General features: G+C 37.8%; 1 protein-coding gene across 12 annotated transcripts in view; it reads left to right on the top strand.

Annotated features, from left to right (window-relative positions):
- The window catches only part of NEB (nebulin), a 215,406-nt gene that overhangs the window by 108,204 nt on the left and 83,294 nt on the right, over positions 1-23,908 (top strand). For all 12 annotated transcript variants that reach the window (XM_064484770.1, XM_064484778.1, XM_064484776.1 and 9 more), the window contains exons 84-102: positions 850-957; positions 2,325-2,636; positions 3,445-3,648; positions 4,380-4,484; positions 5,065-5,172; positions 6,038-6,349; positions 8,406-8,609; positions 8,948-9,052; positions 12,213-12,317; positions 12,419-12,730; positions 13,539-13,742; positions 14,474-14,578; positions 15,159-15,266; positions 16,132-16,443; positions 18,500-18,703; positions 19,042-19,146; positions 22,307-22,411; positions 22,513-22,824; positions 23,633-23,836. In XM_064484770.1, coding sequence (XP_064340840.1) covers positions 850-957; positions 2,325-2,636; positions 3,445-3,648; positions 4,380-4,484; positions 5,065-5,172; positions 6,038-6,349; positions 8,406-8,609; positions 8,948-9,052; positions 12,213-12,317; positions 12,419-12,730; positions 13,539-13,742; positions 14,474-14,578; positions 15,159-15,266; positions 16,132-16,443; positions 18,500-18,703; positions 19,042-19,146; positions 22,307-22,411; positions 22,513-22,824; positions 23,633-23,836 — 3,534 coding nt within the window. The remainder of the gene's footprint in view (positions 1-849; positions 958-2,324; positions 2,637-3,444; positions 3,649-4,379; positions 4,485-5,064; positions 5,173-6,037; positions 6,350-8,405; positions 8,610-8,947; positions 9,053-12,212; positions 12,318-12,418; positions 12,731-13,538; positions 13,743-14,473; positions 14,579-15,158; positions 15,267-16,131; positions 16,444-18,499; positions 18,704-19,041; positions 19,147-22,306; positions 22,412-22,512; positions 22,825-23,632; positions 23,837-23,908) is intronic.

The following is a 23,908-nucleotide window of genomic DNA, read 5'->3' as shown; positions in this document are numbered from 1 at the left end:
ACAGTATCTGTCAGCTTGTGGAGTGTGTTATAATGGACAAATTACCTGCCTTAGAGATGTTTACAGCTTTTGGTGCTAGATACTTTCTCTTCAGTTACCATTCCCAGGGCAATATGAATGAGAATTCTCTTTCAAACATTAGTTTAGATACATGTCTGGGTCCCTGGACTGCAAGATTTGGGGTATCTGAATCTCTTTGGCGTGCTTGTTTCAACCTTGAAATCATTGTGCTATATCCAATTGTCTACAGCTCAGTTTCATTGTATACCAGTCGAGGATAATGAAATCCCTACTTAAGTGCCTCTTATGCTAGGAAGTATAAGAGGTAACGGTCTCTATTGTCTCTATAGGGTTTTGGTTGATCCAGGACTTTCTTATTTGACATTTCAAGGCTGTAAGAAAAGCCAAAACTTCATTATATGCAAACTGCAGGATAGGTATGGTATCTACATCACATCCCTTTGGCAGAGACCTCAGAAAAGTCAAAGGGCAGCATCAGGAGAAAGACTTATCAGGTCTCATATGGTTCCCTGATGAAGGCTTTCTCGGATCACACTCTATTCTTTGCTCCCCTGTACTGTGTAGAGGGATATTCTCAGACTGTACTATACTGTGATAAGTGTAAATAGTCCAACATTCACAGATTTAGATGTTTAGCTTTAAATTTTTAGTCGGAAGTATCCTGCACTCCACAAAGCAAATAGGCAATAACCAAAAGAACTCAGAGTGACTGTTTTTTTCTTCTGCTGCCTTCATTTACATTATGCCTTATGATTTGTATTATGACTGCTTGGGGTATGGCCACTGATTTTCAATTCTTGTAAGCAAACCTGTGTTTTCCCTCACTAGAAACTCTACCAGAAAGCCTGGGATGAGGCCAAGCAGAAAGGTTATGACTTAAGAGCCGATGCCATTGAAATCAAGCACGCCAAAGCCTCCAGAGAAATTGCCAGCGAGGTACGGCTCCTTCTGTTTCCTTGTGAATTTTCTCCTCTCTACAGCGAATTGGGAGAGTATTTTTCAGGAATTCTGGTTTGGTTTTTTTTTTTTTAATCTGTGCAAACAATTGCATTTTATCTTGGGCTAAAGACTCTATTTAAAAACATTAAAATGGGATGGAAAACACTAAGGTAAGCATAGATGAGGTATATGTGTAAACAGTTCCTAAGTGGAAGTAAAATGTCATGAAGAGTCCATACAAAATTCTTGGAAAAATTCAGGAACCAACACAATGTGATTTTTATCCCCCAAATCTTTATGACAGTCTCCATAAATATAAATCACAGATGAAAGTTTTATATAAGGCTTAAGACTGAAATCACACTTTATATGCACGATTTTAAGCTGGAGGCATATGCATAATGCTCTGAATAACCTTCTGAAGTTCATTTAACAGTAATTTAAAAACTTACCAGCAGTCAAAATATTATCCTACCAAGGCCCTCCAGCACCAAATCTTTAAGTTACCATTGTTCCTTCAAATTCTTCTCTATTTTATATCTCCTATATCCAGCTGTCTCTTCCTTCTTACTTCTCATTTTTAACTCTAAAAACCATAGCTGATCCACAGTATCTCCGTTATTCTCAGTTCTTTCTCCCTTTTGTCCAAACTCTCCTATGTTACCCAAATATGGAAAAGAAACAGAAACTGTCTTAATCTGGTCCTAAGACGCTTAGGACGAGTATGGACAAGATGGAGGCCTTTTACTATCATTTTCTGATTCAAACCAACAACACCGTTTTCCACTCCTGAAACATGCACCTTCTTCGTCTGTCTCCAAAACCACACATATGACTTTTTCCTGCCTGAGGTACCTTCAGTACTATTGGAGACCATCTGACCTAACTTCCACTTGCCAGGCAACCTTGGGGACAATGGTTACCCTCATTGTCCCTCATTTTTCCCATATGAAATGTGTAATAGTACTAGTATCCAACTCATAGAGATGTTGTGAGGATTAAACAAGGTTATAACTGCCACTATTTAACTATTTTAACTAAAAAATTCAGCAATTTCATATAGATCAGCCTAATACATTTGAAGCACTCATAATAGTGTCTGACATGTAGTGATTGCTCAGTAAATGTTAGCTATTTTTTAAAATTACTCTTATTCACCATACTATTTCCCTCTGATTTACTCATGTCCTCTGTGGAACTATTTAAATAGCTCTATCTAATTTCATTAAAGTGAACTGATAATGATGAGCCAATGATAAGCCAATTTACATTAAGGCTAAAAAAAATATTCTGAAAACGTTTAATGAGAAGTCCTCTTCATATGTTATTTTCATGTCTTATTATCTGCTTCTTCATCACTTTAGTACAAATATAAAGAAGGTTACCGTAAGCAACTGGGACACCATGTGGGTTTCCGCACCCTGCAAGATGACCCCAAATTGGTATGGTCTATACATGCTGCCAAGATCCAGAGTGACAGAGAATACAAGAAAGCTTATGAGAAGTCTAAAGGAATTCACAATACACCATTGGACATGATGTCCATTGTTCAAGCCAAGAAATGCCAGGTCCTGGTTAGCGACATTGATTATCGCAATTACCTGCACCAGTGGACGTGTCTGCCAGATCAGAATGATGTGATCCAGGCAAAGAAAGCCTACGAACTGCAGAGCGATGTGCGTATCCTGCCTCCAGACTCCGGGGGAGATGTGTGTCTGTGTGTTTCCCTGCAGTGTATTCCCTCGGGATGTAATTTAAACAGTAATCTTAATAGAATCTAACATATTCTGTAGATTTCTGTGGAGTTTTTCTGAACACTTTCCATTTTATAGGGGATTCCTTCTTATGTGGCAAGGCCTTATTTATCAAGAAGAAAATCACTCTCTTATTCTATGTAATTAGGTAGAAAATTTCAATCCCAGTTGTCCTGATCCATTAACATTTGCATGATAAGATATCTTAATGTCAGAAATAGGTATTAGCATAAGGAAATACTGGATCTCAAGTTTATCTGACACATAGAGGAAAATGTATGTATATTTTTATAATATATTTAGAGGGAGAAAGAGGAAAGTTGTCTATAGATATAGGTATGTATTTTTCTCATTACACATGCATCTAAGGACATTTTTCTCCCAAATTCCTGCAGATATTATTTTCCATGGTGTACAAAAGGCATATTTCAAGTAGTGAGCACAGAAGCTCAAACTTGCATGAAAACAAAATTGTGTGTCATTGCTTTCTGTCATCCCAAAAGTGCCACTTGTCAGCCCATCTCCAATTCCCATAGGATACTGTGAACTTCTCCCAGAGACATGTGCCAGGAATGTACTGCCCAAATATTACCGTTTAACGTTGATCCTTGAGTTTCATGGGGTTGACCGCCCAGATGATCTGAGTAGAGGCAGTGTGTGGTTTGCTGGCATCATGCTCTCGTAGGTGAATTTAACTCTTCTGCGCTCTGTGGTCCTCTCCTTCTTGTAGAACGTGTACAAATCAGACCTGGAATGGCTGAAGGGTATTGGATGGTTGCCGGAGGGTTCCGTGGAAGTGATGAGAGTAAAGAATGCTCAGAATCTCCTGAATGAAAGGTTGTATCGCACAAGGCCTGAGGCCCTCAAACACACCAGCATTGTTGATACCCCTGAAGTCGTCCTGGCAAAGATCAACTCTGTGCAGATCAGTGAGGTAAGTCAGTTCATGAGATGTTCAGACAAGTTGTAGAGGTCTCAGTAGAGATTCTAACTGTGAACCTTAAACTGCTAATACCAGGATTAGAATCTTGAATGTGCATGTACCCAGACAGAATTTCATATAGCCAATCAATGAATAGTATCCACATTTCATTTGCCTAGATAACCCTTTGGTCAAAGTATGGTAGGCATCTCCATGTTTCAGACTCTGATACCCATTTTGAACACATTTTGAGACCTTGCCTATAACACAGATCCACCAGTTAATGCCATGATCACAAAACTGCCATATTTTTATTGCTACTCGATCATGAAATAAGTGGAAAAGTGCAGGGGCGCTTTTAAAAGTGCTCATTTTAGACGTTATGATAATTATGTGGACCGAGAAAGCCAAGACTTGGTTAGCAATGTGGATCATCATCGTTACCTACAATGCAGGCTTACCTGTCAGGTAATTATATGTGAGTAAATAGAAGAGGATCCGTTTACTACCATGTTTCTGGTGCATTTTACGTTTATACTTCATCACACATGAATATATTCTTCTTGAAGTCACTTTTGACACCTTCTAAATAGAAACACAGATGAAAACAAATGCGATCACATATACATCTGAGCACATCCAAAGAGAACCTTTCATTGTACCTATAAGTTTCTTCATATGGTATTTACTCATTAATTTACTTCTTTACTCATTAATCACCCTCTGTTTTTCATTTTTACCAGCCATTGTATCGTGACGCCTGGGAAAAGGAGAAGGCTAACGTGAACGTGCCAGCTGACACCCCGCTGATGCTGCAGTCCAAAATCAACGCAGTGCAGATCAGCAACGTAAGACGCCGCCCCGCCCCTCGCTCCACACGGCGTTCTCTGCCTCCCGTCTGCGAGCTGCAGAGAGCAGTTAGCAAAAGGCATTTCCCTAACTTTCCTTTCATTTCTGGTCTTCAGTGATAAGTGCCATGTGTGTGTGCACAAGCACACCTGAGTGTGTGTTTATACTGTAGAAACGTGTGTCCTCGTCTTTATTGGACGGAAAAATGCACTGGTGAAAACCATGTGTAGTAATGGTGAAAATGCATGTATATTAATATTTAGTTCTCTTTTTAGTGGCCCATCATTGATTTTTCCTTTTAAAAGCCAAACAATATATGTAATTTTTCTCATTTTCATGTGCTTTACTGTCTTTTAAATTCCTTTCTTTAAAAAAAAAAGATATTGAAAGAGAACTTGACTAAATGTCATTAAAAATCTACTGGAACTATGTTCGATACAAAACCAAGCCATTTTACAAATCTTAAGGAGAGATTGATTTTCAGTATAACTGTTGCCATGTATTCTTGAACTTACCAGTAATGCTGACTCAGTAGCTCCCTCTTCAGATTGACTGTGGCATTGCAATCTCCATTTGCAGAAGCAGTATCAGAAAGCTTGGGAAGACGTCAAGATGACTGGTTATGACCTGAAAGCAGATGCCATTGGGTTCAAGCATGCCAAGGCTTCCAGGGACATTGCCAGTGATGTGAGAGTGCCTCCTTGCTCCTCCTCAACAAACATTAACTCATAGACACACAGAGAGTTGATACTGTACTAATCTCTAACTTAATTCCCCAAGAATTTTAATTAAGTAGAATGAAGGTCACCGTTATTCGTGTCTTGCTTTACAATCCAAAATTCAAGAACAACTTTCACAGCAATTTGAGGACCTTCCTACTTCTCTGCTTGGTTCTGCTGTTTACATGATTAAGCACAGATTTTGATTTTCTTTTCAGTCTCTTCTCAATATAAGTTAATTTATAAGCACTTACAGAGATTTAGTGGGTGCAAAGAATTCTATTGTTTCTTAAAGTGCTGCCTGCATAGCTGCTTCCTGTGATAATTTTATGCAGTCCATGAAGAAACATTTTTAAAAATAGTTATATTCATTTTAATATGTGCTAGAGAAATATTGATTTTTTCCCCACTTAAATAGAACTATAAATTTTAAAATAAAAATTTTAAATAAGTTTACACACTTTAAAATATATTTACTTAAACAAAGAATCACATTGACAAAGTAAAGTATAAAGTACAGGCGGTACTTTGTGGCAAAACACGTGAGAACAGCAAACAGTGACTGAAGTTTGGGAAATAGTGGATATGCCTGTATTGGGGGATAATTTAGAAGCACAGTTCTCATCTTTGAGGTCTTCACAATGTCTTCATGCATATAGACTCAGAAGACAAGCCAGTGTATCAAGAAGTATAAAGTTATAATGTGAATTTAAAGAAAAACAGTGCCCCTAAAAGGGTAACTTTTAGGTAAGGAAACTGAGGCTATTTGAGTAGACTGTCTAGAAAAGTGAGTTTGGAGAACAACTCTTCTTTCTTCTGTTCACATCCACCAGTATCTATACAAAACCACCTACGAGAAACAGAAAGGTCATTATATTGGATGTCGCACTGCCAAGGAAGACCCTAAACTGGTCTTTGCGGCCAATGTGATGAAGATGCAGAATGACAGGCTGTACAAAAAGGCGTACAATGACCACAAGGCCAAGATCACCATCCCAGTCGACATGGTGTCCATCAATGCTGCCAAAGAGGGCCAGGCATTAGCAAGCGACGTGGACTATCGGCATTACCTACACCACTGGTCTTGCTTTCCTGACCAGAATGATGTGATCCAAGCCAGGAAAGCCTATGACCTGCAGAGTGATGTAAGTTGTTGCTCATGCAGGAAGTATCAACGGACGTGCCCGAGGGGTGAGCTCTTGCTCAGAAAGAAAGTCTTCCACAGCTTTGCCCCTCACTCCCTCTGGTGCTCGGGAAAATGCAACTCTCTCTGCAAGAGCACTTCCCTTTAGTGTTGGTTACCAAGTGTACTCATCGCGTACCTTACTTCTAGGCTTATTCAGAAAGTTTGCATTTTCATTATTAGTGGTGCTACCAGAATTTTTCTTAGATTTGTTAATGGGTGCACTGTTTGTGGTTTATTAAACATACGCATTTTCTTGGTTCTTCAATTGAAGAATGACAGGGGCTGTCTTGCTTGAAATGAATTTCAGAGGCTAGCGGCATACTCCAAACTCACTTGTTTCCCTTAAACTTGAGATTCTTCACAACTTGATGTTTCATTCATTTACCTAAAGTATTTTTAGATTTGCTCGTGTTTTCTGCCCATTCAGTCTTTTGGAAATGATGAGTTCCATCAGGATATTTGTTTCTTGTATACAATTAATACTTTCTTTTAATTATCTGAACTTGGTTCCCTTAAGCTTCAAGAGATGCTTTCTAATAATGAATGAGTTTGTTATAGAAAAGTATATCCAACATTTGAAATGAGCTGCCAACTGGTGGATTTAGGCCAGTTTCTAGAAAAATGCAGTCTCTTCATTGACCTGAACCACATTAGTTTATTGAGGAATGCATATCAATCAAGCTCTCAAAGAATGAGGAAGGGGACTTCAAAACCTGTATGTAATCCTCTTTAAGAATTCCTTCTTCTGAATTTTGGGTCTCCATCATACTTTACACACTAAAACCAACAACATTCATCATTAATGTAGAAATTCCCTACATTTTTACTCCTCTTACTCCCTTTTTAGTTTGATATTTGTAGCCTGTTAAACAGTTATTAAAGTACCACTTCTGAAGGACACTACAGCTTTTTAAATGAAATTAATAATGGTGTTTCACATAGAATAATTTTATCTAGTTAACCACTTGCCTATATCTGAGAAAACAGGTCTAGATAGACAAGAAAATGCTAATCCCGATTCGGAGTGAAGTGCTGTCTTAGAAAAAGAAAACCCGATTGAGATCAAAATTGTGGAGCTAGGGATTGAGTTCTTAATTATCCCTTTAAAAATATGGAACACACCATGTGCCAGGGATTGTGCTAAGCACTGAAGGTACAATGGTGAATAAAGAAGAAACACAACACAGTTCCTGACTTTAGGAATTTCACATTGATAACAAAGAAACAGATCAGTATATCTCTAGTAATACTAGAGAATATCAGTAAAAAAAAAAAAAAAAAAAAAAATGGGATGACTGAGAAAGTGAGGTGGGGAAAGCTTATACGGAGAAATCTGATTTAGGGATATAAGGGAGAGTAGGAGTTGGTTCTGGAGGAGGACACAGGGGGCATTCCTGCAGAATGACCAACATATGCAAAGCAGGTTGTGTGCAAACCACAAACTGAAAGACCAGCGTGGGCAGGATGCACAGGTTAAAGGAAGACAGGTGTAGGAGGAAGCTGGAAGAGTATGTAGGGGCTGATGCTGGACCATCATCACCTTCTAATCTATGTTAAGATTTTGATCTTTACCGTAAGATCACTGGGAAGCCATAGGATGGGGGGATGTTGTGACTTCAGATCTGAGTGGTGAATTTTATAAAGATCGTTCTGGTTGCTGTGTGGATAGCTTCCTGGAGAGCCTATTATTATTGCTTTAAAAGTCCACATTAGCTAGTGTGAGGATTACCAAATATTCAGAACTCTTCCACGCATCCCCTAAGCAGAGCACTCCTTCTGCATCACTCTGCTTTCTAGAATGTGCATCAAGACCCCAACATAGACCCCCTCCACCCTGCCACAGAAAACAGAGCAGAACAAGACATGGCTGTACATATGAGGAACTGTGTGCGTCAGGCCTATGCTCAGTTTTATTATTGTTTGTGGAAGATAAAGTGTCACATGAAAAACTGCTTCCTTACTTTACCACAATTTAAAAAAACCCTACCTCTACCTAACTTTGTTTTCCTTCCCAGGCCATCTACAAGGCTGACTTGGAATGGTTGCGTGGCATCGGCTGGATGCCCGAAGGGTCTCCTGAAGTATTGAGAGTCAAAAATGCCCAGAAGATCCTACTAGACAGCGTCTATCGGACACCTGTGGTGAAACTCAAGTACACGAGCATCGTTGATACACCTGATGTTGTCCTTGCTAAGTCAAATGCTGAAAATATTAGTATTGTGAGTCACATTTTTCTTCAATGTAAAATTAAGTTAGTGTTATAAAGAAATGATAAATAAGCTGGTAATTTCTTTGTAAGATAATAATATTGATGATAGCAAAGGTTTTAGTAAGTAATATTGGCAGGGTTGTTCTGTTATTGTTTGTTAACTTTAAACAAAAACTCAAAGTAGTAATAAAAGGTATTAATACAGATTTCATATCAAATTTGAGTAACTTACATGAAAAATTCTGGAAATTTTTACCTTAATATGAAAAGATTCTGGATCAGGAAAGTTGAGAGCTGTGCATTGCCACAGGCAATTTGTAATTGTGTTATTATTGGTTCTTTCCATAGCCAAAGTACAGAGAACTTTGGGACAAGGATAAAACTTCAATCCACATAATGCCAGATACTCCAGAAATCAATCTCGCTAGAGCCAATGCTCTTCATGTGAGCAATGTAAGTACCGCAACAGACTTCCTTTTTGCTTGGAGAATCACCCATTTGGTACGAAGATATCACTAGGGAATGCTTCATAGCCTTGGAGGAGAAGATTGAGTGGGTAAGGAAGAGCCCTTGACCAGGAGTGAGGAGGGGGGCAGATCCTAGGCTCTGAGTCACTGGTGAGGGAACATCAACATGACAAAAGAGAGAAGGGAGTAAGGACAAGAAAGATGTACGAGGAATGAGGAGACACACAAACAACAGATTTGGACAAACTGACAGATTCGGACAAACACAAAATAATTAGGGGAATTCGTTGCAAAATTTTATATGAATTAATTAACCCAGATATATAGGGGATTTTTAAGGAAATTATAAATTACTAAAATTGACTCCAGAAAATGAATAAAAACATATTGCAAGAAATTAAGAGGGTTATTAAAGACTCTCCTTCTCCCTTTCCAATGTCAGGGTCACCCAGATGATTTTATAGGGGAGTTCTCTCCAAACTTGAAGAAATAAGCTACCACAGAGCCCAGTGAAAGAAGGAAAGCTGTCACAGTTACCAAAACGTGTTGAAGATAGTTCCACAAATGAAAACTGTAGGCCAATAATAATGGGGGAATCTTAAATGCAGCATTATGGTAGTACGTGAATGTATGATGCAAACAACTAGGGTTCATCCAGGAATGTCAAGAGGGTTCCCTATTTAGACACTTAATAATGTAATAGAACAAAAGAGAAAAGTCATATGCTCATTTTATTAGATTTGAAAAGGTATGTGACCAAATTCAATATTCATCCTTATTTTTAAAAATAAAATATTAGCAAAATAAGGATAAATTAATATTTTCTTGACAGGACTAAAAGTAAATCTTAAATCAAAGGCTAGGCTCATCCTCAGTAAGTAAGCTTCTCATTCAAGTCAGGAACAAAACAACGATGCCCACTAACATTACCATTATTTAACAGAAGCTTCTTATTCAAGCCAAAATAATTATGTAAGAGTATGAATAACAGATAATTTTGCCTTTTTCTTTCCAGTATTTATCATTATATGCAGAATAAATCGTTATATTCCTGGGAAAAGGAAGAGAAGCAACTTAAAGTCTATTAGATAAAATAAGAGAATTTAGTTATGTGGCTAGCTACACAGTTTAAGAAATTCAAGAAAGGTACCACCTTCATGGATCACAGAGATTTTGTCTGTATGTAGAATAAGTATGACCTTCGGGGAAGGATGCTACCTTAGTGCAGTTCACCATGACTTGGAACTCTGCATCTTTCAAAAATAATAAATCTTTAGACGAGAAAGAACCTGCCAAGCAAAGATTCCTCATTTGTGTGCCAAACCACACCATCAACTCTATTGTAATGAGCCACTTGGGAGCTCATTTTTTCCAAGAGTTGAGAAGAAAACAGTATTTTAGGGCACTGATACATTTTTTTGGACCAGAATCAGTATATGGTGCAATGCGCTCTTATTGCCCCGTGACTGGATGGAGACCAGCCAGCTCTTCATTGCAGCATCCTTAGCCTCTTCCTTCCGATCCATAGGCATCTTTGGCAAGAGAGTCCTGAAAAGTCTCATGTGCTCTCTTTTACATGATAAATTTCTCAGCTGGAAATACCAGAACCCTACCATTGATATCATGATGTAAGCAAGATTAGTATTTGAAAGTATGCCAAAAGTGAAGTTATTAAATTTAGATATATAGGTATTAATGAGAATGGCTTCTATTTTGGAAGAAATCAAACATCCCATTTGAATGGTAACCTAAACGTACAATTTCTTTACACATGGTGTTGCCGGTATATAATCTTGATAAAGTCCACTATTTTAAATTATTTCCATCATGTAGAAAGTAAAACTTTTCCAGGGTATCTGTATATGATTTTATGGGTAACCAAGCAAATTCATGTTAAATTGACTCGTTTAATCTTCATAATAATCCCATGAGTAAGATAGTGTCATTTTATTTTTATCATATGGGAAAGTTGAAACTTAAAAAGATTAAGGAATTTGCCCACATTCTTACAGTTAGTAAGTGAAGAGTTAGATCTCAAGCCTGATTTTTTTAAGTTCAAATGAAAAATATATTTGACCACATCAACAAACAAAAATGTATTATATAAAAAAGTATAACAATATATGTAATAAATAAAAGACAAAAATTTAAAATAATATAATTACAAGTTTGCATTAAATATTCTCCAGTATAATGCATTTAAATGTGGAGAACACTTTTTTCTTTTGTACAAAAAACAAATCAAATGTTAAAACAGGCCCACTTAAAATTCATACAAAAACTTGAATGAAAATTCATGTAAAACTTGTCCACACTTACAAGGACAAAATTTACCTGAGCACCCATTTTTCAAATGCAAAGGCCATGAAACTATCAATAATTGAAACTCACTTCTCCTTTCTGCGCTGTTCAAGCTCCCATAGTGATAGGTATGATTTTTGAGTTATATGTTTAAATTGCTGTTATGTCTGAGTCTTTCTGATGTTGTTAATATAGAATGTATCCACTAAAATTTGAACGTATATTTAGAAAGTTATCCGTAAAACAGTCTCTACTTTAATTAACTTCTCTTTACAAAGGAAAAAGTGTTATACTTAGAAAATGGCCATTACATCCAATGGTGTGTCAGTAAGAAGACCTAAGATTCCCAAACAGTATGCATTATCAATCGTATTAGAAGATCTAAGAAACCATATAGGGAGAAAAAAAACCCACAAATGTAAAAAGTTTATAATTCTGAAGACTATAAAATTGAATTGAGTTAAAAAATTAAATAGAATTATTGAATTAAAGAAATGCAATAATAGGCCATTAACATCTGAACTTAAATGTATACCAATGCTACTAGCACAACAATACAAGAAGTAGGTAAACCTTTTTACGTAAACCGTGAACGACTACATGGAAGTTATGATTCAAATTAAAAAAAAAAAAAAAGAACTCTTATCAAGTGCAGATCTTTGGATTCCAGACATTATTTTATATTCCAGGACAACGGTACAGAATGATTGTTTCAACTATTCTTTTTTCTTTAACTGGTTCTGGGACTTCAAACTGCACCCTTCTGGTATTAATTCAACTTGAACCCTTGGAGTTACTGGTAAATTTGAATCTGGAACGATAACTTTGTTTTTCCTCCTGTTCAGAAAATTTACCGCAAAGGTTGGGATGAGATGAAGATGAGCTGCGATGTGCGGCTGGATGCCATCCCCATCCAGGCTGCCAAGGCCTCCAGGGAGATTGCCAGTGACGTAAGTGTGGCCTTGTTTAACACCCCAGTTTTTTAAGCAAACGCCCTAGGTGCATCAGGAGTTTGCTGTGTGATCCATCTACTTTGTTTTTCCATCTCCAGTATAAGTACAAGCTTGACCACGAGAAGCAGAAGGGACACTACGTGGGTACCCTCACAGCCAGGGATGACAACAAGATCCGCTGGGCGCTCATAGCTGGCAAGATCCAGAATGAAAGAGAGTACCGGCTGCACTGGGCCAAGTGGAAGTCTAAGTTCCAGAGCCCTGCGGACATGCTTTCCATCACGCATTCTAAACAAAGCCAGGATCTGGTCAGCGACATTGATTATCGCAATTACCTGCACCAGTGGACGTGTCTGCCAGATCAGAATGATGTGATCCAGGCAAAGAAAGCCTACGAACTGCAGAGCGATGTGCGTATCCTGCCTCCAGACTCCGGGGGAGATGTGTGTCTGTGTGTTTCCCTGCAGTGTATTCCCTCGGGATGTAATTTAAACAGTAATCTTAATAGAATCTAACATATTCTGTAGATTTCTGTGGAGTTTTTCTGAACACTTTCCATTTTATAGGGGATTCCTTCTTATGTGGCAAGGCCTTATTTATCAAGAAGAAAATCACTCTCTTATTCTATGTAATTAGGTAGAAAATTTCAATCCCAGTTGTCCTGATCCATTAACATTTGCATGATAAGATATCTTAATGTCAGAAATAGGTATTAGCATAAGGAAATACTGGATCTCAAGTTTATCTGACACATAGAGGAAAATGTATGTATATTTTTATAATATATTTAGAGGGAGAAAGAGGAAAGTTGTCTATAGATATAGGTATGTATTTTTCTCATTACACATGCATCTAAGGACATTTTTCTCCCAAATTCCTGCAGATATTATTTTCCATGGTGTACAAAAGGCATATTTCAAGTAGTGAGCACAGAAGCTCAAACTTGCATGAAAACAAAATTGTGTGTCATTGCTTTCTGTCATCCCAAAAGTGCCACTTGTCAGCCCATCTCCAATTCCCATAGGATACTGTGAACTTCTCCCAGAGACATGTGCCAGGAATGTACTGCCCAAATATTACCGTTTAACGTTGATCCTTGAGTTTCATGGGGTTGACCGCCCAGATGATCTGAGTAGAGGCAGTGTGTGGTTTGCTGGCATCATGCTCTCGTAGGTGAATTTAACTCTTCTGCGCTCTGTGGTCCTCTCCTTCTTGTAGAACGTGTACAAATCAGACCTGGAATGGCTGAAGGGTATTGGATGGTTGCCGGAGGGTTCCGTGGAAGTGATGAGAGTAAAGAATGCTCAGAATCTCCTGAATGAAAGGTTGTATCGCACAAGGCCTGAGGCCCTCAAACACACCAGCATTGTTGATACCCCTGAAGTCGTCCTGGCAAAGATCAACTCTGTGCAGATCAGTGAGGTAAGTCAGTTCATGAGATGTTCAGACAAGTTGTAGAGGTCTCAGTAGAGATTCTAACTGTGAACCTTAAACTGCTAATACCAGGATTAGAATCTTGAATGTGCATGTACCCAGACAGAATTTCATATAGCCAATCAATGAATAGTATCCACATTTCATTTGCCTAGATAACCCTTTGGTCAAAGTATGGTAGGCATCTCCATGTTTCAGACTCTGATACCCATTTTGAACACATTTTGAGACCTTGCCTATAACACAGATCCACCAGTTAATGCCATGATCACAAAACTGCCATATTTTTATTGCTACTCGATCATGAAATAAGTGGAAAAGTGCAGGGGCGCTTTTAAAAGTGCTCATTTTAGACGTTATGATAATTATGTGGACCGAGAAAGCCAAGACTTGGTTAGCAATGTGGATCATCATCGTTACCTACAATGCAGGCTTACCTGTCAGGTAATTATATGTGAGTAAATAGAAGAGGATCCGTTTACTACCATGTTTCTGGTGCATTTTACGTTTATACTTCATCACACATGAATATATTCTTCTTGAAGTCACTTTTGACACCTTCTAAATAGAAACACAGATGAAAACAAATGCGATCACATATACATCTGAGCACATCCAAAGAGAACCTTTCATTGTACCTATAAGTTTCTTCATATGGTATTTACTCATTAATTTACTTCTTTACTCATTAATCACCCTCTGTTTTTCATTTTTACCAGCCATTGTATCGTGACGCCTGGGAAAAGGAGAAGGCTAACGTGAACGTGCCAGCTGACACCCCGCTGATGCTGCAGTCCAAAATCAACGCAGTGCAGATCAGCAACGTAAGACGCCGCCCCGCCCCTCGCTCCACACGGCGTTCTCTGCCTCCCGTCTGCGAGCTGCAGAGAGCAGTTAGCAAAAGGCATTTCCCTAACTTTCCTTTCATTTCTGGTCTTCAGTGATAAGTGCCATGTGTGTGTGCACAAGCACACCTGAGTGTGTGTTTATACTGTAGAAACGTGTGTCCTCGTCTTTATTGGACGGAAAAATGCACTGGTGAAAACCATGTGTAGTAATGGTGAAAATGCATGTATATTAATATTTAGTTCTCTTTTTAGTGGCCCATCATTGATTTTTCCTTTTAAAAGCCAAACAATATATGTAATTTTTCTCATTTTCATGTGCTTTACTGTCTTTTAAATTCCTTTCTTTAAAAAAAAAAGATATTGAAAGAGAACTTGACTAAATGTCATTAAAAATCTACTGGAACTATGTTCGATACAAAACCAAGCCATTTTACAAATCTTAAGGAGAGATTGATTTTCAGTATAACTGTTGCCATGTATTCTTGAACTTACCAGTAATGCTGACTCAGTAGCTCCCTCTTCAGATTGACTGTGGCATTGCAATCTCCATTTGCAGAAGCAGTATCAGAAAGCTTGGGAAGACGTCAAGATGACTGGTTATGACCTGAAAGCAGATGCCATTGGGTTCAAGCATGCCAAGGCTTCCAGGGACATTGCCAGTGATGTGAGAGTGCCTCCTTGCTCCTCCTCAACAAACATTAACTCATAGACACACAGAGAGTTGATACTGTACTAATCTCTAACTTAATTCCCCAAGAATTTTAATTAAGTAGAATGAAGGTCACCGTTATTCGTGTCTTGCTTTACAATCCAAAATTCAAGAACAACTTTCACAGCAATTTGAGGACCTTCCTACTTCTCTGCTTGGTTCTGCTGTTTACATGATTAAGCACAGATTTTGATTTTCTTTTCAGTCTCTTCTCAATATAAGTTAATTTATAAGCACTTACAGAGATTTAGTGGGTGCAAAGAATTCTATTGTTTCTTAAAGTGCTGCCTGCATAGCTGCTTCCTGTGATAATTTTATGCAGTCCATGAAGAAACATTTTTAAAAATAGTTATATTCATTTTAATATGTGCTAGAGAAATATTGATTTTTTCCCCACTTAAATAGAACTATAAATTTTAAAATAAAAATTTTAAATAAGTTTACACACTTTAAAATATATTTACTTAAACAAAGAATCACATTGACAAAGTAAAGTATAAAGTACAGGCGGTACTTTGTGGCAAAACACGTGAGAACAGCAAACAGTGACTGAAGTTTGGGAAATAGTGGATATGCCTGTATTGGGGGATAATTTAGAAGCACAGTTCTCATCTTTGAGGTCTTCACAATGTCTTCATGCATATAGACTCAGAAGACAAGCCAGTGTATCAAGAAGTATAAAGTTATAATGTGAATTTAAAGAAAAACAGTGCCCCTAAAAGGGTAACTTTTAGGTAAGGAAACTGAGGCTATTTGAGTAGACTGTCTAGAAAAGTGAGTTTGGAGAACAACTCTTCTTTCTTCTGTTCACATCCACCAGTATCTATACAAAACCACCTACGAGAAACAGAAAGGTCATTATATTGGATGTCGCACTGCCAAGGAAGACCCTAAACTGGTCTTTGCGGCCAATGTGATGAAGATGCAGAATGACAGGCTGTACAAAAAGGCGTACAATGACCACAAGGCCAAGATCACCATCCCAGTCGACATGGTGTCCATCAATGCTGCCAAAGAGGGCCAGGCATTAGCAAGCGACGTGGACTATCGGCATTACCTACACCACTGGTCTTGCTTTCCTGACCAGAATGATGTGATCCAAGCCAGGAAAGCCTATGACCTGCAGAGTGATGTAAGTTGTTGCTCATGCAGGAAGTATCAACGGACGTGCCCGAGGGGTGAGCTCTTGCTCAGAAAGAAAGTCTTCCACAGCTTTGCCCCTCACTCCCTCTGGTGCTCGGGAAAATGCAACTCTCTCTGCAAGAGCACTTCCCTTTAGTGTTGGTTACCAAGTGTACTCATCGCGTACCTTACTTCTAGGCTTATTCAGAAAGTTTGCATTTTCATTATTAGTGGTGCTACCAGAATTTTTCTTAGATTTGTTAATGGGTGCACTGTTTGTGGTTTATTAAACATACGCATTTTCTTGGTTCTTCAATTGAAGAATGACAGGGGCTGTCTTGCTTGAAATGAATTTCAGAGGCTAGCGGCATACTCCAAACTCACTTGTTTCCCTTAAACTTGAGATTCTTCACAACTTGATGTTTCATTCATTTACCTAAAGTATTTTTAGATTTGCTCGTGTTTTCTGCCCATTCAGTCTTTTGGAAATGATGAGTTCCATCAGGATATTTGTTTCTTGTATACAATTAATACTTTCTTTTAATTATCTGAACTTGGTTCCCTTAAGCTTCAAGAGATGCTTTCTAATAATGAATGAGTTTGTTATAGAAAAGTATATCCAACATTTGAAATGAGCTGCCAACTGGTGGATTTAGGCCAGTTTCTAGAAAAATGCAGTCTCTTCATTGACCTGAACCACATTAGTTTATTGAGGAATGCATATCAATCAAGCTCTCAAAGAATGAGGAAGGGGACTTCAAAACCTGTATGTAATCCTCTTTAAGAATTCCTTCTTCTGAATTTTGGGTCTCCATCATACTTTACACACTAAAACCAACAACATTCATCATTAATGTAGAAATTCCCTACATTTTTACTCCTCTTACTCCCTTTTTAGTTTGATATTTGTAGCCTGTTAAACAGTTATTAAAGTACCACTTCTGAAGGACACTACAGCTTTTTAAATGAAATTAATAATGGTGTTTCACATAGAATAATTTTATCTAGTTAACCACTTGCCTATATCTGAGAAAACAGGTCTAGATAGACAAGAAAATGCTAATCCCGATTCGGAGTGAAGTGCTGTCTTAGAAAAAGAAAACCCGATTGAGATCAAAATTGTGGAGCTAGGGATTGAGTTCTTAATTATCCCTTTAAAAATATGGAACACACCATGTGCCAGGGATTGTGCTAAGCACTGAAGGTACAATGGTGAATAAAGAAGAAACACAACACAGTTCCTGACTTTAGGAATTTCACATTGATAACAAAGAAACAGATCAGTATATCTCTAGTAATACTAGAGAATATCAGTAAAAAAAAAAAAAAAAAAAAAAATGGGATGACTGAGAAAGTGAGGTGGGGAAAGCTTATACGGAGAAATCTGATTTAGGGATATAAGGGAGAGTAGGAGTTGGTTCTGGAGGAGGACACAGGGGGCATTCCTGCAGAATGACCAACATATGCAAAGCAGGTTGTGTGCAAACCACAAACTGAAAGACCAGCGTGGGCAGGATGCACAGGTTAAAGGAAGACAGGTGTAGGAGGAAGCTGGAAGAGTATGTAGGGGCTGATGCTGGACCATCATCACCTTCTAATCTATGTTAAGATTTTGATCTTTACCGTAAGATCACTGGGAAGCCATAGGATGGGGGGATGTTGTGACTTCAGATCTGAGTGGTGAATTTTATAAAGATCGTTCTGGTTGCTGTGTGGATAGCTTCCTGGAGAGCCTATTATTATTGCTTTAAAAGTCCACATTAGCTAGTGTGAGGATTACCAAATATTCAGAACTCTTCCACGCATCCCCTAAGCAGAGCACTCCTTCTGCATCACTCTGCTTTCTAGAATGTGCATCAAGACCCCAACATAGACCCCCTCCACCCTGCCACAGAAAACAGAGCAGAACAAGACATGGCTGTACATATGAGGAACTGTGTGCGTCAGGCCTATGCTCAGTTTTATTATTGTTTGTGGAAGATAAAGTGTCACATGAAAAACTGCTTCCTTACTTTACCACAATTTAAAAAAACCCTACCTCTACCTAACTTTGTTTTCCTTCCCAGGCCATCTACAAGGCTGACTTGGAATGGTTGCGTGGCATCGGCTGGATGCCCGAAGGGTCTCCTGAAGTATTGAGAGTCAAAAATGCCCAGAAGATCCTACTAGACAGCGTCTATCGGACACCTGTGGTGAAACTCAAGTACACGAGCATCGTTGATACACCTGATGTTGTCCTTGCTAAGTCAAATGCTGAAAATATTAGTATTGTGAGTCACATTTTTCTTCAATGTAAAATTAAGTTAGTGTTATAAAGAAATGATAAATAAGCTGGTAATTTCTTTGTAAGATAATAATATTGATGATAGCAAAGGTTTTAGTAAGTAATATTGGCAGGGTTGTTCTGTTATTGTTTGTTAACTTTAAACAAAAACTCAAAGTAGTAATAAAAGGTATTAATACAGATTTCATATCAAATTTGAGTAACTTACATGAAAAATTCTGGAAATTTTTACCTTAATATGAAAAGATTCTGGATCAGGAAAGTTGAGAGCTGTGCATTGCCACAGGCAATTTGTAATTGTGTTATTATTGGTTCTTTCCATAGCCAAAGTACAGAGAACTTTGGGACAAGGATAAAACTTCAATCCACATAATGCCAGATACTCCAGAAATCAATCTCGCTAGAGCCAATGCTCTTCATGTGAGCAATGTAAGTACCGCAACAGACTTCCTTTTTGCTTGGAGAATCACCCATTTGGTACGAAGATATCACTAGGGAATGCTTCATAGCCTTGGAGGAGAAGATTGAGTGGGTAAGGAAGAGCCCTTGACCAGGAGTGAGGAGGGGGGCAGATCCTAGGCTCTGAGTCACTGGTGAGGGAACATCAACATGACAAAAGAGAGAAGGGAGTAAGGACAAGAAAGATGTACGAGGAATGAGGAGACACACAAACAACAGATTTGGACAAACTGACAGATTCGGACAAACACAAAATAATTAGGGGAATTCGTTGCAAAATTTTATATGAATTAATTAACCCAGATATATAGGGGATTTTTAAGGAAATTATAAATTACTAAAATTGACTCCAGAAAATGAATAAAAACATATTGCAAGAAATTAAGAGGGTTATTAAAGACTCTCCTTCTCCCTTTCCAATGTCAGGGTCACCCAGATGATTTTATAGGGGAGTTCTCTCCAAACTTGAAGAAATAAGCTACCACAGAGCCCAGTGAAAGAAGGAAAGCTGTCACAGTTACCAAAACGTGTTGAAGATAGTTCCACAAATGAAAACTGTAGGCCAATAATAATGGGGGAATCTTAAATGCAGCATTATGGTAGTACGTGAATGTATGATGCAAACAACTAGGGTTCATCCAGGAATGTCAAGAGGGTTCCCTATTTAGACACTTAATAATGTAATAGAACAAAAGAGAAAAGTCATATGCTCATTTTATTAGATTTGAAAAGGTATGTGACCAAATTCAATATTCATCCTTATTTTTAAAAATAAAATATTAGCAAAATAAGGATAAATTAATATTTTCTTGACAGGACTAAAAGTAAATCTTAAATCAAAGGCTAGGCTCATCCTCAGTAAGTAAGCTTCTCATTCAAGTCAGGAACAAAACAACGATGCCCACTAACATTACCATTATTTAACAGAAGCTTCTTATTCAAGCCAAAATAATTATGTAAGAGTATGAATAACAGATAATTTTGCCTTTTTCTTTCCAGTATTTATCATTATATGCAGAATAAATCGTTATATTCCTGGGAAAAGGAAGAGAAGCAACTTAAAGTCTATTAGATAAAATAAGAGAATTTAGTTATGTGGCTAGCTACACAGTTTAAGAAATTCAAGAAAGGTACCACCTTCATGGATCACAGAGATTTTGTCTGTATGTAGAATAAGTATGACCTTCGGGGAAGGATGCTACCTTAGTGCAGTTCACCATGACTTGGAACTCTGCATCTTTCAAAAATAATAAATCTTTAGACGAGAAAGAACCTGCCAAGCAAAGATTCCTCATTTGTGTGCCAAACCACACCATCAACTCTATTGTAATGAGCCACTTGGGAGCTCATTTTTTCCAAGAGTTGAGAAGAAAACAGTATTTTAGGGCACTGATACATTTTTTTGGACCAGAATCAGTATATGGTGCAATGCGCTCTTATTGCCCCGTGACTGGATGGAGACCAGCCAGCTCTTCATTGCAGCATCCTTAGCCTCTTCCTTCCGATCCATAGGCATCTTTGGCAAGAGAGTCCTGAAAAGTCTCATGTGCTCTCTTTTACATGATAAATTTCTCAGCTGGAAATACCAGAACCCTACCATTGATATCATGATGTAAGCAAGATTAGTATTTGAAAGTATGCCAAAAGTGAAGTTATTAAATTTAGATATATAGGTATTAATGAGAATGGCTTCTATTTTGGAAGAAATCAAACATCCCATTTGAATGGTAACCTAAACGTACAATTTCTTTACACATGGTGTTGCCGGTATATAATCTTGATAAAGTCCACTATTTTAAATTATTTCCATCATGTAGAAAGTAAAACTTTTCCAGGGTATCTGTATATGATTTTATGGGTAACCAAGCAAATTCATGTTAAATTGACTCGTTTAATCTTCATAATAATCCCATGAGTAAGATAGTGTCATTTTATTTTTATCATATGGGAAAGTTGAAACTTAAAAAGATTAAGGAATTTGCCCACATTCTTACAGTTAGTAAGTGAAGAGTTAGATCTCAAGCCTGATTTTTTTAAGTTCAAATGAAAAATATATTTGACCACATCAACAAACAAAAATGTATTATATAAAAAAGTATAACAATATATGTAATAAATAAAAGACAAAAATTTAAAATAATATAATTACAAGTTTGCATTAAATATTCTCCAGTATAATGCATTTAAATGTGGAGAACACTTTTTTCTTTTGTACAAAAAACAAATCAAATGTTAAAACAGGCCCACTTAAAATTCATACAAAAACTTGAATGAAAATTCATGTAAAACTTGTCCACACTTACAAGGACAAAATTTACCTGAGCACCCATTTTTCAAATGCAAAGGCCATGAAACTATCAATAATTGAAACTCACTTCTCCTTTCTGCGCTGTTCAAGCTCCCATAGTGATAGGTATGATTTTTGAGTTATATGTTTAAATTGCTGTTATGTCTGAGTCTTTCTGATGTTGTTAATATAGAATGTATCCACTAAAATTTGAACGTATATTTAGAAAGTTATCCGTAAAACAGTCTCTACTTTAATTAACTTCTCTTTACAAAGGAAAAAGTGTTATACTTAGAAAATGGCCATTACATCCAATGGTGTGTCAGTAAGAAGACCTAAGATTCCCAAACAGTATGCATTATCAATCGTATTAGAAGATCTAAGAAACCATATAGGGAGAAAAAAAACCCACAAATGTAAAAAGTTTATAATTCTGAAGACTATAAAATTGAATTGAGTTAAAAAATTAAATAGAATTATTGAATTAAAGAAATGCAATAATAGGCCATTAACATCTGAACTTAAATGTATACCAATGCTACTAGCACAACAATACAAGAAGTAGGTAAACCTTTTTACGTAAACCGTGAACGACTACATGGAAGTTATGATTCAAATTAAAAAAAAAAAAAAAGAACTCTTATCAAGTGCAGATCTTTGGATTCCAGACATTATTTTATATTCCAGGACAACGGTACAGAATGATTGTTTCAACTATTCTTTTTTCTTTAACTGGTTCTGGGACTTCAAACTGCACCCTTCTGGTATTAATTCAACTTGAACCCTTGGAGTTACTGGTAAATTTGAATCTGGAACGATAACTTTGTTTTTCCTCCTGTTCAGAAAATTTACCGCAAAGGTTGGGATGAGATGAAGATGAGCTGCGATGTGCGGCTGGATGCCATCCCCATCCAGGCTGCCAAGGCCTCCAGGGAGATTGCCAGTGACGTAAGTGTGGCCTTGTTTAACACCCCAGTTTTTTAAGCAAACGCCCTAGGTGCATCAGGAGTTTGCTGTGTGATCCATCTACTTTGTTTTTCCATCTCCAGTATAAGTACAAGCTTGACCACGAGAAGCAGAAGGGACACTACGTGGGTACCCTCACAGCCAGGGATGACAACAAGATCCGCTGGGCGCTCATAGCTGGCAAGATCCAGAATGAAAGAGAGTACCGGCTGCACTGGGCCAAGTGGAAGTCTAAGTTCCAGAGCCCTGCGGACATGCTTTCCATCACGCATTCTAAACAAAGCCAGGATCTGGTCAGCGACATTGATTATCGCAATTACCTGCACCAGTGGACGTGTCTGCCAGATCAGAATGATGTGATCCAGGCAAAGAAAGCCTACGAACTGCAGAGCGATGTGCGTATCCTGCCTCCAGACTCCGGGGGAGATGTGTGTCTGTGTGTTTCCCTGCAGTGTATTCCCTCGGGATGTAATTTAAACAGTAATCTTAATAGAATCTAACATATTCTGTAGATTTCTGTGGAGTTTTTCTGAACACTTTCCATTTTATAGGGGATTCCTTCTTATGTGGCAAGGCCTTATTTATCAAGAAGAAAATCACTCTCTTATTCTATGTAATTAGGTAGAAAATTTCAATCCCAGTTGTCCTGATCCATTAACATTTGCATGATAAGATATCTTAATGTCAGAAATAGGTATTAGCATAAGGAAATACTGGATCTCAAGTTTATCTGACACATAGAGGAAAATGTATGTATATTTTTATAATATATTTAGAGGGAGAAAGAGGAAAGTTGTCTATAGATATAGGTATGTATTTTTCTCATTACACATGCATCTAAGGACATTTTTCTCCCAAATTCCTGCAGATATTATTTTCCATGGTGTACAAAAGGCATATTTCAAGTAGTGAGCACAGAAGCTCAAACTTGCATGAAAACAAAATTGTGTGTCATTGCTTTCTGTCATCCCAAAAGTGCCACTTGTCAGCCCATCTCCAATTCCCATAGGATACTGTGAACTTCTCCCAGAGACATGTGCCAGGAATGTACTGCCCAAATATTACCGTTTAACGTTGATCCTTGAGTTTCATGGGGTTGACCGCCCAGATGATCTGAGTAGAGGCAGTGTGTGGTTTGCTGGCATCATGCTCTCGTAGGTGAATTTAACTCTTCTGCGCTCTGTGGTCCTCTCCTTCTTGTAGAACGTGTACAAATCAGACCTGGAATGGCTGAAGGGTATTGGATGGTTGCCGGAGGGTTCCGTGGAAGTGATGAGAGTAAAGAATGCTCAGAATCTCCTGAATGAAAGGTTGTATCGCACAAGGCCTGAGGCCCTCAAACACACCAGCATTGTTGATACCCCTGAAGTCGTCCTGGCAAAGATCAACTCTGTGCAGATCAGTGAGGTAAGTCAGTTCATGAGATGTTCAGACAAGTTGTAGAGGTCTCAGTAGAGATTCTAACTGTGAACCTTAAAC

Source organism: Camelus dromedarius, chromosome 4 (genome assembly GCF_036321535.1).
Source record: "Camelus dromedarius isolate mCamDro1 chromosome 4, mCamDro1.pat, whole genome shotgun sequence".
Lineage (NCBI taxonomy): Eukaryota > Metazoa > Chordata > Mammalia > Artiodactyla > Camelidae > Camelus > Camelus dromedarius.
This window is presented reverse-complemented; position numbering and strand designations above follow the sequence as displayed.